This window comes from Giraffa tippelskirchi, chromosome 5 (genome assembly GCF_054371585.1).
Source record: "Giraffa tippelskirchi isolate mGirTip1 chromosome 5, T2T-mGirTip1v1.2.pri, whole genome shotgun sequence".
NCBI lineage: Eukaryota > Metazoa > Chordata > Mammalia > Artiodactyla > Giraffidae > Giraffa > Giraffa tippelskirchi.
Genome location: NC_137279.1, coordinates 55,861,732 through 55,879,442, shown reverse-complemented (window position 1 = coordinate 55,879,442; position 17,711 = coordinate 55,861,732). Strand labels below are relative to the sequence as shown.

General features: G+C 37.2%; 1 protein-coding gene across 3 annotated transcripts in view; it reads left to right on the top strand.

Moving 5' to 3' along the window:
• The window catches only part of LYPLAL1 (lysophospholipase like 1), a 31,500-nt gene extending 21,024 nt beyond the window's left edge, over nt 1-10,476 (top strand). For 2 of the 3 annotated variants that reach the window (XM_081495205.1, XM_081495204.1), the window contains exons 4-5: nt 7,484-7,599; nt 8,391-10,476. In XM_081495205.1, coding sequence (XP_081351331.1) covers nt 7,484-7,599; nt 8,391-8,609 — 335 coding nt within the window. In that variant the 3' untranslated portion in view covers nt 8,610-10,476. Of the gene's footprint in view, nt 1-7,463; nt 7,600-8,390 lie in introns of all 3 variants that reach the window. The other variant, XM_081495206.1, reaches the window with a different exon arrangement.
• The last annotated feature ends 7,235 nt before the right edge of the window (nt 10,477-17,711 follow it).

Genomic DNA, 17,711 nt, shown 5'->3' with positions numbered 1-17,711 from the left:
AGCAGAAAGTTTGTTGTGTGACGGGAAAATGCATATTGATCTCATAGCTCTACTAACAGCTGGAAGAGCGTGATGGCATAGTGACAAAAAGGGCTCAAATCTGAAGTCCACCATTGCCTAGCTGGTTCATCACTTAACCTGCACTGATTTTCTGCTGCCTTATCTGTAAAGTGGGAATAATGATACAGTATCTATTTTACTGGGAGACAGAGTGAGTGAGTGAAGTTGCTCAGTGGTGTCCAACTCTTTGCGACCCTACGAACTGTAGCCTGCCAGACTCCTCTGTCCATGGGATTTTCCAGGCAAGAATACTGGAGTGGGTTGCCATTTCCTTCTCCAGGAGATCTTCCCAGCCCAGGAATTGAACACAGGTCTCCCGCATTGCAGGCAGACTCCTTACCATCTGAGCCACCAGGGAAATCCCTTACTGGGAGATGATGTCTGTCAAATACTTGGCTCATTTTACAATCTCAATAAATTCTTTCTGATTCCCCTTTTATCCTTTATTCTATAGGTAATTGAGGAGCGATGATTTAAGTATGTCTTTGAGTCCTATAGTTAACTAGAACTGTGCTTTAGGAAAATTAATCCACAGAAAAGGGGTAAGGGAGGAGATAAAAAGTTGGGTATGAAAGAACCAGTTCCTGAATTTATGTTTATAGGATAATAAGATCCTGAAGTAATGCAATGACAGTGAGAATAAGTAGAAAAAACACAGTACTCTTAATGTGCATGTGTTAAAGGATGTATCACATTGAATTGTAATTATTGATACTTATCTGCTTGTCTCTTCCCCCATCCCTACTCCTTGCCCTTCCCCATATCTGTTATTTCATCTTATTCATTTTTGAAAAGAAGCTATTTATGGATTGTTATAGGGTCAGAGAGTTGATATGAATTTTGAATCTAGGTTTACTTCATTTTGAAGCCCATGATTCTTCCATTTAACTGAACATATGTATGAATATTTGTAAAACTCTTAATGCATGCTGTCAAATTCCTTTCATGAAAACACTGTGCCTGTTGATACTTCTCCCACCTTTATTAGAATATCCGTCTTATTATACCTTGCTGAATGATACTGTCTTGAAAAATCTTTGCTAAAAATAAGTAAAAAGTGGCAATTAATTTACATTTAATTAATTTTCCTTTTAATTCTGTTTGTTGTTGACATGAGAAAGCTATTTTTAGTTATCTGTTTTTTCCAAATAACTTCTCAAATTAAGAAGTTATTCCTTCTGGAAGTTGAGTAAATATTCAAATATATTTTCTATTGACTTTTCCATAATGGTTTTTAAATTTGTAATTCTTTGGTTCATCTAGAACTTATTTTAGTTTCTTTCTGCTATATCATGAAAAGTTTTAATTATTTTCTGACATACCAAGAAAACCTTGTTAAAAGATCTTAATTTATAAAGCAGTCAGTAATGTGATCAATATTTTATCATAGCTCCATTGAAATTTTAACAAATTTCATTTTAGAAGAGTTATAAAGTACTAAATTATAAAATTTGAAATTTATTGCAAAATATATATGTAATCGGAAATTTATATGCACTTATATGAATATAAAATAATTGAGAAAGAGAAAACTTTTTTTTGGGATTTGTGAGGTGAGCCCATCAACTCCTATAAAGCCTCTTTCATAGCTTGAGATAAGAGAGAGACAGAAGTGTAGATTCAAGGTCGTTTGTCTTTATTACCTATACTGTTAGTTATTTAACCATTCAATGAAAATAAATCTTTGAAGCATTTCTATAGAGTTGAACATGTGTGTCAAAATATATCTGATTCTTGACCTTCTTTTATTAAAACAAAACACCTGAAGTTATACCGCCTCCTTTTCACATGCTGGATTCTTCACAGGGGTTGGCTATTGATGCTTAGAGGAAATGGCATTCTAGTCCTATCAGATTTACTCTTGTGGTTATTATTATTTTTCTTTTTGTCTTATTGATCTGACTGAACTTCTCAATTCATATGAAAATGTGGTACCTGAGGCAATATCGTGATGTGTTTGAATGTTTATGAATGCATTTCCCAAGTTATAGACATCATAACTGCAAACACACTAACGCAGCTGACAGCAGTTCAGCATGCTTAAGAACTCGGGCTGTGCACTCAGACTGCAAGTTTCTAATCCTAGATCCAATGCCTATTTCTGTGGGTATGTGAGTCTCCTTAACCTCTGGGCTTGGGTGATAGTAATAGTACTTATAGAGTTGTGACAATTCAATTAATCAATTCAAGTGAAGTACTTAGAAACATGCCTGGCGTGTGATGATGCTGCTGCTGTTGAAGACTCTACACCACCTGCCCTGTTGTCTCTCCACACATCAGGAAGACTGTACTGGACCACTGCTGCCCTTGGGAGACTCTCAGGGAGCTCAGTGTCCCTTCCCTACCAGCTGTTTTCTTTCTCTGATGGTATACCTGCTGATTTTCATTGCTCATAGATTGTTTAAGATTTAAATGCTGTTATAACATTTTAGTCAAGGAAGTATTCAATGAGAAGTCAAACAAAAGTGCATTTGAGGTGCTGAGTCATTCTTATTAAAAGAACAATGCATTTGAGACACAGGAAACACATATACAAACAACACAGTGAGGTTAGGTTATTTTTTTTTTTAATGAATTACAAGAGAAAAAACTTGAAAATTAAAGGATTAAAAAGGAAAAGATAGAGATAGTAAGTACAAAATTATTATCCTTATTTTGTTTAGTATGTAATAAAATTTCAGATTTCATATCATACACTGTGTCCTCATGGAAACCTTGTCTCTGAGATTATGGTTTTAACCAGTATAGTTTTGTAAACAAAACTATTCTCTGTATTTGAATAAGTGCCTGCCCATTCTTTTTCTCTGTTTTTTTTTGTTTTTTGATTAGTGATATTTTATTATATTAAACTTAGTTTAAAAACAGTGTTTTTATGGTATATGATATACTCCTTTTTCTGGTAGTTTACACAGCTTAGTCAGATCAAAAATGATGCTTCTCATACTAAATTTAATTTCCAAATCATTCATAAAACTTTTAAGTGCTGGAGTACCAAAAAAACAATAATAATACTATCAAAAGCTTTACATTATAATGAGGGAGATAACAAAAGTAAAGTGTTTTAATACAGTCCAAGTATTACTGTAGAAGTCTTTACAAGGTATATAGTGTGAACAGTGAGGAATGAACACATAAATTTTGGGGGGAGCTGAGAACTGCTTCTTAGATAATTTCCAACTGAGTTTTAAGGAATGAATGAGAATATGGCTGGTAAACAAGAAGGGAAACACATTCATGAAGGAAAACAAGGGACACATTAAAATGTCTCAGGAACTGCTAGTTTGGTATGCACTTCAACTGCTAGGATTATTGAATTACATACAGAGAATGACTCAGTCAGATGAGCGTTTTAAAAGGAATACACTGACAGCACTGTGGAGGCTGAAGGCCAGGGGAAGCAGCAGTGGACCCAGTAGAATGAGAGACCAGCACATACAGTGTTTCAAGACTTTGGAAACACAAGGCTGTAAGGTTACACTTGAGGACCCTGCACTCAACTGCAGGTTTTAGCTGTGAAAAGAAATTCTTTGTTTGCTTATTTCCATCAATGGGAATATATTTCTTTCGTAGTGGAAAGAATAAACTTTGGTTTGCTAGGAGGATCTGGGCCAAATCTTTAGATGTGTTCCTTGGAGACACTCATGAGTCCTCACCCTGTACATTAAGAATATCAGATAAAAGAAAGTGTATTTTTATATATTTATACCACACACAAATTCTTCAGAGTGTGTGGTAAAAATTAGGGGAAGCACAAACAATAATTAGTGACTTTTAAATTGCTTTCTGAATTTGGCCTCATGGCTATTATTAAAACCTGGATTTCAGATCCTACATTCTGAGAAATTATTAAAAGCGTAGTTTAACACTAAAAAGTATTTAAATTATACGCATTTTCATAGAGTATCTTTCTTGACCCTTCTAGTAGGTAAAATAGAAAATGATTACTCACCCTTCAGATAAAAAAAAAGTAAAATTCAAAGAGATTACTGGCTAAAATGGAGTTGGGACTAGAACCCAGATCTATTGACTTAGTCAGAAACTTTGTACCATAATGAGATTCCTTTTTTAGCCACTAGGTGGTGATAATTTGTTGTTAAGAAAAAATTGACATAATTTAGGTTTAATTTTGATCTAGAATGTATAGAATCTGACAAATGATAATGACCAGATTATAAGAATTTTGATAATATGAACATATTAGCAGAATTGAAGCATGGATAATCATGTACTTCTGGAATTACACCTAAATATTTTACATGGATGCTCTAAATACCCATCATGAGGAAAGTGGTTAAGGGAATAATGGTAAGTTAACACAATTGAATGTTATGTAACTGTTATAATGCTGTATATACACATTTAGAAGGCACTTGGTATATTTAGTATGTGCTCAATGAATAAAAAAAAATAATTATAGAATTTCATAATTCTGTTTAAAGACATTCAAATCAGTATTACAAGAAAGTACATATTGTATATATAGAGTGAGTTTAACTGCTAAAATAAATTGTTAAAACATGTCAGAGTTATATATAAGTAGTGAGATTTTGGGTAACCCATTTTCTTTATATTTGTATGATGGAAATACTTTACTCAGTGGGTATATATTAGCATATTAATTTAAAAAAAGATTTAAAATTAAAATGAAGGGATGGTTGCAGTTACCAAGATGAAACCTAGCTCCACAATTTCTAGGCTCGCTTTCCTGACATTATATATATTTCTTCTGAATATCTTAGAGGTAAAACTGGAAAGTCATAGCATCTTTCTACCTTGTTTCAACATATATACGTCTTAAATACCTTGCATTTCTTCAACAACAATTATCAGAACTTTTAAGACTTGGGATTGTTATTCTAATAGCTTTCCATAGAAGATGATAAATATTTTATTTATCCTATAAACTTTGTACAAGAGAAAATATACAAATATGGTTGGCATAATTTATATGTTCCCAAATTTTTGAAACTTTATCACAGTTCAGTCTGAAGAATAGTTATATATAAATCAAATGGAAAAACTGTTGAAATTTGAGTGTAGGGTGGATTTTATTGCATTTTAAAAACCCTATTCAAGTGATGATAAACTTGAATTGTAAGTTCCCCACCCCTTTTCCCCCAACTTTGTTTTCAGATAGATTAGCTTGGTTTTCCCAGTGTAGTTTTTATACATTGTTACTGTTTTATTTCATTTCAAGAGTTCATAAAAGCTAGGTTTATTATTTTTTTAACATGTTTTATTCAGCCTGTTAATCTTAAATGTATGTTGAAATGTTAACTCTTGACATTTTAATACTTTGCCAGCAACTATAAATATAATTGTAAGTATTACCTACAATGAGTTTACTATTTGGTATTTACTCATTGAACAGTATATTTTATATTGGATTTTAGACACTTAGATGGAAATTGAATTCAAATAACTAGTCCTTTGTGTTAAATTTTCTTCTATTAGAAGAAAAAAATGCATAAAGTCCCTTTTCACACTGGTGTCCACAGTGTTAAAGGTGACTGTATTGTCAGAGATCACTGGTGAGGAATTGCAGACTACCTCACAAGATTATAAATGGATAAGGGACTTAGATTGAATCTTAAAATAATAAATTTTCAGTGAGTACATTTTTCTTCATTATAAATTACGAGAATTGAACTTGAGGTTAAATGTCTTCTGGATTCCTTTGTTCATAAGGACATTTCATATGTGGGAAAGTGTTTTCTTTTTAGTTTTTGTTGTTGTTGATGTTAGATTGGACCCATCAAGGAACCCTGAAATCACAGAAAGTGATTAGATTACCCTAGTCAATAAAAATGAAGTGATGGGCTGGGTGCATTTAATGTGTAAAATTTTCTCAGTAGTGTGCTTTTATAATAATATTTAAATATATTTTTGCTTACCAACCTATTTTTGTTCACATTTTGTCTTTGTATGATTTTTTTTAAATCTTTACCACATTAGAATTAAATATCACATTTAATTATATTAGCTATCTTATTAATGAAACATTAATTTCATTTTTGCTCAATTTATGAAGTTTCAAGTTTTTTTTCCAATCATTGGTATGCAGCTTAGGTTATCTAGAACTTCATTGTCCTCTAGCATAGCCCCTAGCCACATGTGAGTATTTAAACTCAAAATTTAACTAGGTAAAATTAAATTAACATTTAGTTCCTCAGTCACACTAGTCACATTCAATATTTTGCTTAGGTACATTTGGCAAAAGTATTATTTACACTCTTGAATTTCTCCAAAAATAAAAACTGTGTTCCTGCAGGCTTGCTGTCTATAATATGCAGATTTCTTTTAAATCATGAGATGTCTTTTAATTCTCAGTCAAGCTGGAGAAGGCAATGGCACCCCACTCCAGTACTCTTGTGTGGAAAATCCCATGGATGGAGGAGCCTGGTAGGCTGCAGTCCATGGGGTCACTAAGAGTCGGACATGACTGAATGACTTCACTTTCACTTTTCACTTTCATGCATTGGAGAAGGAAATGGCAACCCACTCCAGTGTTCTTGCCTGAAGAATCTCAGGGATGGTGGAGCCTGGTGGGCTGCCATCTATGGGGTCGCACAGAGTCAGACACGACTGAAGCGACTTAGCAGCAGCAGCAGCGGCAGCAGCAAGCTGGGGAATATCACACCACATCTCTAAGTTGGGCCACCCTCTCTGCTGTGTCATGTCATGTCCCCATCTCCACATTTTGTGATGTGTCTCTTTTCCTCTCAAACAGAAGGATCCATGTGTTTTAATTTGCATATCTCCAGTGACTAGTGTCACTCCAGTGACAGTGATTGGCTCATAAAAGACAATAAAATTTTGTTAAGTGAATAAATTTTTTCCAAGCTTTTTTAAAAGTACATATAAGTATATATGTTTTAATTGTACCATCACAAGTTAGTTTCCAAAATAATACGACAATACAAAGATGTTTTAACTAGCTCACCAAATTTTTGATCATCCTTCCTAATTCAAAGATCACTAAGCATCTGATATATGTAAAACTCTAGCTTACAGTTTGGCAACTAAGACAAAAAGGTGCCTGTTGTTAATTGTAGTGTGAGTACTCCTATAAGTATAAACAAAATATAAGTAGACAATAAACGTTTAAGTAACTAACACTTGTGTTATGACTCATATATTTTGAATTATGATAAATATTTTTACCTGGTGACCAAGGTTTATTTCTTTGTACAATTCTAGTTCCTTTTATAACAAATTATTTTACTAGGGATGATGTAGATGGAATAGTGTTATTTACTCATGGCAGGTCTTTTTCCGTAAAATCTAAAGTAGACTAAATTTTTCTTTTGCATTGTATCTCTTTTAGGTCTCCAGATATTTATGGAGGATTGGCATAGCTATATTTTGTTCCAAATTACTATTATTCTGATTTTACTGATAAGTGGATTTTTGCTTCTTTTAGGAGGATTTTCTATGGGAGGGTGCATGGCAATGCATTTAGCATATAGAAATCATCAAGATGTGGCAGGAGTATTTGCTCTTTCTAGTTTTCTGAATAAAACATCTGCTGTTTACCAGGTAAGTTTCAGATTTTAAAAGCAAAACAAGGAAAAAAATGAGACATTCACACATTGAAACTAAAATGACGTTGATAATTACACAATAACCGTTGCTTCAGAGAACATTTCTGGGAATTCATGGACAAATTAGCTATATTGATGAATTCCAGCTGGTCATTCTTGTTTAGGAAATGCCTTGTACAAAGAATATTGTAAATCAAAATCTCAAAGGGGAAAGGATAAAAAATACGTATATAATATATATGCATCCTGTATACATATTAAAAACGTAGATGATTATAGCTAGGTTTGCTAATTATGACTTAATCAAACCAAAGAATAAGTTACATGGCTTACACCTATTTTGCAGCATTATTCCTAATTTATGAATGGAATATAATAGTGATATAGCCTCATTACCAGGAGTAGAACCAGCAGGTACAGAAACGAGAACAAGAATGTCATTTTTCCCTTGTGTTCCTCCCTCTCTCCACTCTGTGTGCAAATGGTTGTCTTCCCAAGACACAAGGTTTCTTCCGGAAACGCTTTGACTGTTTTTGAAACAGCCCTCTACGGAGTAAAGGGAGGTCCCACACAACTGCAGCTTCTGTAGTGCCATCAACCAGCTAAGCTCCTGAGCTTAGTCCATCAATACATACCTCAGACATCACCGCCATTGCCGCTTTTTCCCCTTTAAATATTGAAGCTTTGGTTAAATTGAAATTTTTCTGCCCTCCCTGACTTCCAAGAATATATACTGTTCTTAAATGAATTTCTTAAACTTCTCCGTATTTATGTCCTCTTCTCTAGGCTCTTCAGAAAAGTGACGCTGTTCTTCCTGAATTATTTCAGTGTCATGGTACTGCAGATGAGCTTGTTCTTCATTCTTGGGGTGAAGAGACAAATTCACTGTTAAAATCTCTAGGAGTAAGCACAAAGTTTCATAGTTTCCCAGGTGTTTACCATGAGTTAAGCAAAGCTGAACTAGAGAAACTCAAGTCATGGATTCTTACAAAGCTACCAGACTAAATCAAGATTGATGTGTTAAAATAGAAGTAATGTCTTTATGAAAAGTGTTTTTTGCTATTTAATTCTGATTTGATGAATAATTATTAAAATCTTAAGAAATATCAACAGTTAACTGGCTTACTTGTTTTTGACATCCTGAGCACCATGGAGAGTAGTGTGATCTTATTAATGGTAAACATTAATTTAGGCAAACATCTGTGTATTATTTGTCAAATTCATTGTAAATATTTGGAGGCCTTGTAATTAGTTGAATATTGAAATTTTACAAAGTAATTAAACTAGCTTAACAGCAATGAGAAATCATGAAAAGATTTTAGCATGATATTATTTTCATTATCATTTTCTTTAAATTGCCTTTTTAAAAATATGTTTATGTACGTATTCACATTTATTTTATTTTTGAAAGAATAACATTAGTGTGTGTATGCTGAGTTGATCAGTTGTGTCCAACTCTTTGTCATGCTTATGGGATTCTCCAGGCAAGAATACTGGAGCGAGTTGCCATTTCTTCCTCCAGGGGATCTTCTCGACCCAGGGATCGAACCCACAGCTCCTGCAGCTCCTGCATTGGCAGGCAGATTTTTTTACCACTGAGCCAACAGGGAAGCCCAAATAACATTGTACCCGATGTTTACAAAGTGGTTTCCCATTATCTCACCTGATCCTCACTAGAGCTTGATGAAATAGACAGAGTCAGTTGTTACTGGAATTGGATAATAGCGATAGAAGGAATACAGACTTTACCAAAGCCTCAAGAGCAAAGACTAAAATCCAGGCTGTCTGGTCCCAGCGGAGCTCCCATACTATGAACCCAGACTGCTGCTCTGCTCCAATCCTAGGGTTCCAGTTGCTCTCCGGATCCTAGTCAATACTCAGTATGGCCAGTCTTTTTTTTAAATTTTGTCCATTCTAATGGGTATATAATATAACACTTTGTGGTTTTAATTTGCTTTTTCTTAAAGCAATTTTTATATGCTCATTTGCAATCTATATAAATTCTTTGACGGTATCTTTGTTCAAATCTCTTGTGTGTGTTTTATTAGGCTGTTTTTCTTATTGCATTATAAGAGCTGTTTATATATGCTGGATAAAAATCCTTTGTTAGATAGATGTTTTACCAATATTTTCTTAATCTGTGGCTTGCCTTATTTTCTTTACAGTGTAATTCAAAGAGCTGAAGTTTTTAATTTGATGAAGTCCAGTTTATTCATTTTTTTTAAATTTATACTCTGTGCTTTTGAAGTCATATTTAAGCAATCTTAAGAAAGCCAAGGTCACTAAAATTTTCTCATATTTTCTTCAACTAAAACACTCCTTTAGTGCTATACATCTTCCAAGTTTTATATTAGAAGCATCCCACAATTTTTATATTTTGTTTTCACTTTCATTCAGGTCAAATCTTTCTAAATTCCCTTTTGATTTCTTCTTTAACCTCTGAGTTATTTAAAATTGTGTTATTTTGTTTCAATATAATGGGAATTTTCTAAAGATCTTTGCTGTTGATTTCTGTGTGGTTAAGAAAATATTCTTTATATGAATTGAAACCTTTTAAATTTATTGTGACTTTTTTTATAGCCCAGAATGTGGTCTCTTGTGGTAAATGTTTTGTGTGCCCCTGAAAACAGTACATGGTGCTCATGTTAGGTGGCATGTTCTATACATATCAGTCAGGTCAAGTTGGTTGATATTTTTGTTCAAATATACTGTATCCTTACCTATTTTCTGCCTCTTTATTTTATAAATTATTGAGAGAAGAGGATTGAAAGTTCCAACTGTAACTGTGAATTTGTTTCAGTTGACAATTCCTTGAGGTTTTGCTTTATGTATTTTGAGACTCTGTTATTAAATGCATAAGCATGTAAGACGATTATGTTCCTCTGATGAATTGGCCTCTTTTTCTTTATGAAATGATAATCTTTATCCCTGATAGATTTTTTTGGGGGGAGGGGATCTGAAATATTCGTTGTGTGATATTGTTATAGCCCCTCTAGCTTCCTTTAGACTCTAGCTGATACTGGATTATGAGGTTGTACACACTGACTAGTGGGAACTCAGACTTTTCCCAGCCCTCTCTGAGCCTCAGTGATTGTTCCTTTTAGGTGGCTCTTACTTTTCTTACACATATCTGAGGGTGAACACTCTGCTAAAGATTTGAGAGGGCCTTCTGCAGATCCCTGGCACTCTTGCAACTCTCTAATACTCTGTCCTGTAACTCTAAGCTTCCCACTCTTCTGGACTCCCTCAGCTCCCTCTGAGTATCCTCTCCATGCTGTGGCCTAAAAAACTCTTCACACAATAAGCTGGGCAATTAAACCTTCCTGAAAGATGACCATCCTGTAGTACCAGTGCCCAGTATCTGAAAATACAAATGTGGCCCAGCTTCTTAGTTGTTTCAGGTCAAAAACTAAACCTGGTCCCTCTTACTCCATCTTGGCTAGCTTAGTTATAAGCAGAAGTCCCTTATTCTCCTTTTATTTGAAGCTATAAACTGTAAATTTAAAGAGGGAAAGACTGAGGAAGAAACGGAAGGAGAGAGGAAGAGAGCCTGAGACTGAAAAGTCCAAAATTCCCTCAGAGAAGACTCTGCAGTGTTTTAATTGTCTTAAGCTTTTAATGAACTTCAACTTCTTGAAATTTTAAATGGCCTGTCTTGAATATACCTGGTATCACTCATGTTCTCATGTTGAAAGCCCTTATGGCTGCAATTTGCCCTAAGAGTAACATATTTACGTGTCATAGATAAGGGTGTCAGGCTTCTACATGTTGAGTATATACTACCAAATACAGTGTAAAAGAAAGGAATCTAGATTTTTTTGGTGAATGTTTGTCCTAGAACTTAATTATGTGCACGTGTGCTAAGTCGCTTCAGTTGTGTTCGACTCTTTGCACCCCTATGGACTGTAGCCCACCGGGTTCCTCTGTCCAAGGGATTCTCCAGGCAAGAATACTGGAGTGGGTTGCTGTGCGCTCCTCCAGAGGATCTTCCCGACTCAGGGATTGAACCCATGTATCTTGACGTCTGCTGCTTGGCAGGTGGGTTCTTTACCTCTAGTACCACCTGGGAAGCCCTTAATAATTATGTATTCTGGAGTAAATCTCAGCCTCTGCCACAGTATACTCCTTTGTAAAAGTGTTTGAAGATCAAGTTTTATAGCGCATGTAAAAACCTTTAAAGTTACAGAAATTGAAGGTATTGCTAGACGTGTTTTACCAGAGGTAGAGGGATGTGTGCGTGTAATTTTTTATAAATCTGTCTTCACAGTTTGATCTACACATAGAAGATATATCTAAATATTTTATATAGATAATCTTCCATCCAGTTCTAGGATACGATACCTAGGCTGATAGGATATCATTAGGCTGATAGGATATTCAGCCTTAGTTATCTTTTACTGTTTTACCTCATTCCAAATCATGCCAGTCTGGGGCTCCCTTGCATAGAGCAGTATCTTCAGGGGAGTCCCTCCAATATCCAGTGCTCACTCACCTTGAGATAACTGTTATCCATATGGTGGTCTCTTAAAGGCAAGAGGTCTCTTAAAACCACTCAGCCATTTTCTTCCTGTTCTGTTGCTTCACCCACATAAAGTTTTCCTAAGGCAAGAGAGTTGAAATAGTCTTGATCCTTTCTTACCTGGGAGAGGAAGAATGGCAACAAGAGGAAAGCATAAATCAGTGTCACAGTAAATTATATGTGTTTATCTGCTGCAGAGATTGGAATTTTACAAAAGAGGAGAGAGAAAGCTAGTATGTAAGTGAAGGAAGACATTCACTTTTTACTCGATAGTTCTAATGTTTGAATTTTTATAATGGGCTTTATTGGTTTTGTAATCCTTAAAGTGAAGTGAAATGTTTATTAATGGCATTTTTCCTCAACTAAAGACTGAACAGGAAAGCTTGCCATCAGTGGTTAGAAAATTAAATGTTTTCTTTATAGGAAGTTAATTACTTCAGTTAAAATATGGCAAAATGTACTGAGAACAAAATATGAAGCCTGAAGCGTACTAGCAATTTGGCTGTTGACAATTTATGGTACTTTGATACGTAAAATAAAATATCCAGATATCACTCAGCCAGAATATGCTTAAACCATAAGTCTTTATCCTATAAAAGGGATTTCTTGATACACATTCGGTCAGTTCAGTCGTTCAGTCGTGTCTGACTCTTTGCGACCCCATGAACTGCAGCACGCCAGGCCTCCCTGTCTAACACCAACTCCCGAGTTTACCCAAACCCATGTCCATTGAGTCGGTGGTGCCATCCAACCATCTCATCCTCTGTTGTCCCCTTCTCCTCCTGCCCTCAATCCTTCCCAGAGCAGAATTACCAAAGCCATCCAAACATTTCAAGAAAACTCAGTTTATATAATACACAAAGACAGCTGCTTCACAAAGCTTTGTATATAATTTTAACACGAGAAAAGCTAGAACTATATTTACAGAGAACAAATGTACTGTTATGTATATTTTGATTCTACTTTATAATTTACCCTTTAGAAAGAGTTTCTGTGGGTACACACGGGTATAGTCTTCTGAAGGGAAGTGTAGCCTCAGCATATTCCTACACTGAGAATAAGATGCACACCTCCACATGTGTTATCTGTGTCATAATTGTTAAATTCTGCCATTTAGCTGCAACCAGATCAGCTCAGTGAGTTTCATATAGCACTGAATTAAGACTACTGTGAACAGGATTCCAAATACCAGAATGAAGTCAGCCTGCAGCACTGCTCTTAACTGTGGATCCCAGGGCCATGGTCCAATCCAGCCAGACAAATCATGTGACCTAGCAAGGATGTGCCTTAGGAGGCCAGCTGTCGTTATGTTTCTGCATTAACCTTCCTACTCGGACCAAAGCATTCACCCAGGAGCCATTGCACAGACTCTACCTTGGCCTGTTAGGCCACAATCTCGGACAGTGTATCCTCCACAGCAACCACAGCCATGAATTTAAGTGGACCTGAACACTTCCAGGAATGAAATAGTATCATTGATCATTTTAGCTCAAGATAGGCACAAATTAAATAGCAATTTTTCAAAGTGGATGGTTCCCATTGTAAGATCACATCCCTTAGGCTGTATGTAAATAACAAATTGGTTATCATCTTTCTAGTAAGTTCACCCAAATAATCAAGGTTGCTTCATCTTGGAGCGATTTCCAATCATCCTAGACCTGCATGAGCTATTTGTGGTATTTCCTAACACAGTTGAAAGCCTATTATGGCAGGTAAAACTCACTCTTTTCCGGCAATACAAGTTAATACCTACATTACAGTTGTCATGCCCTTCAAATGGGACCTCCATCAGCCAAGGGCACAGATAACTGTCTCCAGCATGACCTTCTGGCCAGCTGAGAAGCCTGAGTTCTCAGTTCAGTTTAACAATTGAGTTTAGTCCTTGTTTTTGCAGAAAATGCCCTGAGGGAAGTCACCCTGGCCTGTGCTCTTTATCCACACCACCAGGTGTGTGGCATTTGTCCATACCACAGAATGAAAAAGGGACAGTTATGAGAAGGGGTGTAGGAGAGAGAACTCGAAGGGTGGGGTATGCTGACAGATGTTTTTTGTTAGGGAAGAGTTTCTTGGGGAGCTGGGGGCCATCCTTTGCTGTTTCCACAGACTTAGTAAGGTTAAGAAGTTGTTGTTCAGTCGCTGAGTCATGTCCAGCTCTTTATGACCCCATGGACTGCAGCATGCCAGGCCCCTCTATCCTTCACGGTCTCCCAGAGTTTGCTCAGATTCATGATCATTGAGTCGGTGATGCTATCTAACCATCTAATCCTCTGCTGCCACTTTCTCCTTTTGCCTTCAGTCTTACCCAGTATCAGGGTCTTTTTCAATGAATTGGCTCTTTGCATCAGGTGCCCAAAGTATTGGAGTTTCAACATCAGTCCTTCCAGTGAATATTCAGGGTTGATTTCCTTTAGGATTGACTGGTAAAGAAGACTGGTAAGCAAATCTTGAATCTTCTGTGAGGTTCAAGAAGGTGGCAGGAGGTAGAGAGGTGGCAGGCCCAGCAGTCAGTTAAATTTAAGATGCTTGTAACAGTTTGGGAAACCTCACCAGGGTGTTTTTAAGCTTGAGGAAAGATCCAGGGGTAGTCCTGAAAGACAACAATCAATGTCCCTCTCATCCCCATAAGTTCCCGGAGTTAAACATGCTCTCTCCTGTTGCTTTCTCTTCATTGATTCATAATATATGTCCTATTCCAGCAGCTGTAACTTCATCTTTTCTCTAGTTGACCATTACTTGCACCCAGACCTTTCATCCAGGCAGGTTGGGTATAAGTGGGACAAAGGTATTTTTATAAAACCTACAGAGACCCGTCATGCCCCCCCACTTTGGGTCCCCACTACAGAGGGACTCAGCAAACACTATGCTCAGCCAATTATTTTACTTATCTAAGATCATGTCATTGAAATCGTATTTGTAAACCAGAGTAATGTGAATTCCCTGTCTGCTTTTACATGCAGCGTGCAGAAGGTTTACCAACCAGACTTGCCTGATTGCCAATAGGGAAAAGAGGAAGCATCACATTCAGTGGTCAAGAAGAACTTCAAAATCTCAAAGGAGCTTTATATAATCTCCCAACACTTTTGTTCTGACCCTTTATTCTTTACTCAGGAAACAGCTGAGAGGAGATGGTCCCTTTTTGAGGACAGCTGTGTTCCTTGACCAGACTGCCTTACCAAGGTGTGTGGACCAGAAGAAAGTAAGGGAGGCAGAGCCAGACATCTTTTGAGTCAATTTTTGACAAGAAAGAATCCCTGAATTCTCAACAATACCAAATCCCAGTGAACTGCAGGGAATGTTCAAAGCCTGCCGAATACCTGACTACCAGCCCATTGTTGAGCTGTTTTGCAACAAAAAGCACACCATTGCCAGACTGAAAGTCGTCCAGAAATATAAGCCAAAAATATAACAGATTAGTTTCATGACCCACTGAAACGGCAACACATAGGCTAAACAAGTATTAATAAGCAGTGAGGCACCACCGATAACCCCAAGAAGAGGTCAAAGGTCAGCTGTAATCAATGTATCAGGACCAAGTATGAGCGATGCCCCTGCCATGTGGTTTCCTTTGCTGTCAGACAACTAGGTCAACTTTAGTCAGGACTCAAAAGTTTGGCATGCAAGGGTAGCCTGTGGATCAAAAACATAAGTTCTTTTACTTTGTGTCCAACATAATGGTTGATGTGTCACCTGTCTAGTCTAATGACGGTTCAAGTAAGCAACTCTGACAGTCTGGCAGTACAGGCTCAACCAGCAGCTTGATTCCAGTCAGTTTCAGCAGCAAATGGGTCCCCCTACATGCATGCATGACTCAGACGGTTCAATCAGCAGGCACTATTTGTTTCCTAGGCTAGCAGTGCCAAAGGGGGTTGTCTTGAATCTTCCAGTCTGTGGTTTTTCCAAGTGACAGTCCAAATAATCAGGCCATGGCCACAACCCAAGAATCAGTAAAAATATAATGAGATTTATCAAGTGTCATATTTGCCAGAGCTATAATAATGACCTTGAGTTTCTTGAGCAGAATGACCCTGTCCACTTTGAATTCTGAATAAGCTGGCCCTGCGCCTGACCGTTTGCAGCTGCCCAGTGGACATCACCAGATGTCAGCTTAGCCAAACCATCAGTGAAGCAGGCCCAGACATTATGGGGAACCTCTGTGAATCAAGGGCGCCGTTGAGCCAGCAACTTTGCTACAGGTGTGGAGTGGAATAGCTGCCATTTTTTCATGTAGAGCCAAGATGCTTCTGGGGCCAGGCTGGCTGCATGTTTGAAGGTACCATTTCCATTACTGGATCCTTTTCACTTTGTTAGTCACTGAGTCTGTCGATCTATCCCAAAATGGAAATACCAGGACAGAGAATCACAGTTCCTCCAGGGGTCAGGCATTCAGTTTCAGTAAGAGCTTAATAGTAAGCTGACAGTTGCTTTCAGAAGATATAAAACTGGTAGTTGTGTCGAGGAGGCAATGAGTCTAAACAAACCCTAAGGGGCACCTCCAAGCGGAGGCCACTTCCCCTTGCCAGAAGCTCCAGTTAGCAGCAGCATCAGTCACAGAGACTTGTAGCTCAAAGGGATCATTGAAGATGTAGGGCCCCAGAAGTATCAGCACATCCCTACATGCAGCTCTTCCCAAACAGGAAAAATCCCTTTTGGATCTTATCAGCATTTACAATATAAGCATGTAAAACAAAAATACCAGTTACACATTCAGCAGTGGAAGCCAGAACAATAATATATTGAATCAACACAGAGGACTCCACTCCATGGGTCCTATTAACTTCCCTTTGTTACTATGAACTCTGTCCAAACCCCAGCAGTTGAATTTGGCCATAAACTCACTAATGGACCCAGTTGGATGGTAACGTAGATCCACACTCTAGTATCCACTAGAGCCACAAAAGTTTGAATCACTTCTCTTCCCGACATTCCCTAACCTATTTGATTGACTGTGACTTCTTATCCCTTAACACAGTAATGTTACCTAGCCCTAACCATCTTGCTCCTTAAACCAGCTGAGGTCAGTGAAAGGAGACAGGAGGGTCACAGGGGCGTGGTGAGGGAGAGTGACTCCACACAGTAGCAGTAAAGAAGTCACATTTCAGTTTTGGGAGGCATGCAACAATTTATTTAGATTGTTGGAGTCAGTTTCTCCGTCTTTAGGGGATCAACCTCATCAGCATTGTCAACCAAGTGTAGGACAATGAAAGCCTAAATAGCAGTCAATGACCTATTTGTGGTTTCCATGGGAAATTGTCTCAGAGAAATTCTCAGAGGGCCAAAGCTCCCTGAAAGCAGGCAGGGCCCACTGCAGAAAAGTAAAACAAAGCTCCAAGGCCTTTTACTCCTTTCTTCAAATAGATCTAAGTTTGGCATAAGAGACTGCAAGAGGGTCTGAGCCATAAGCCAGCCCAGCTGTTCTGTTCCTCCCTAGGGAGCATCTGTGCAGGATCCTCCCCATCTACCAGATGAACCAGAGAACATTCTAAAGACTTGCCTGAAATCTCCTCAAAGGAATTGTGAATTTCACTCCTTTCATATTCAAGGCAGGTACTTGTCTCTGTAACTGTTGTCAGAAAGAGAAAAGATCCTTC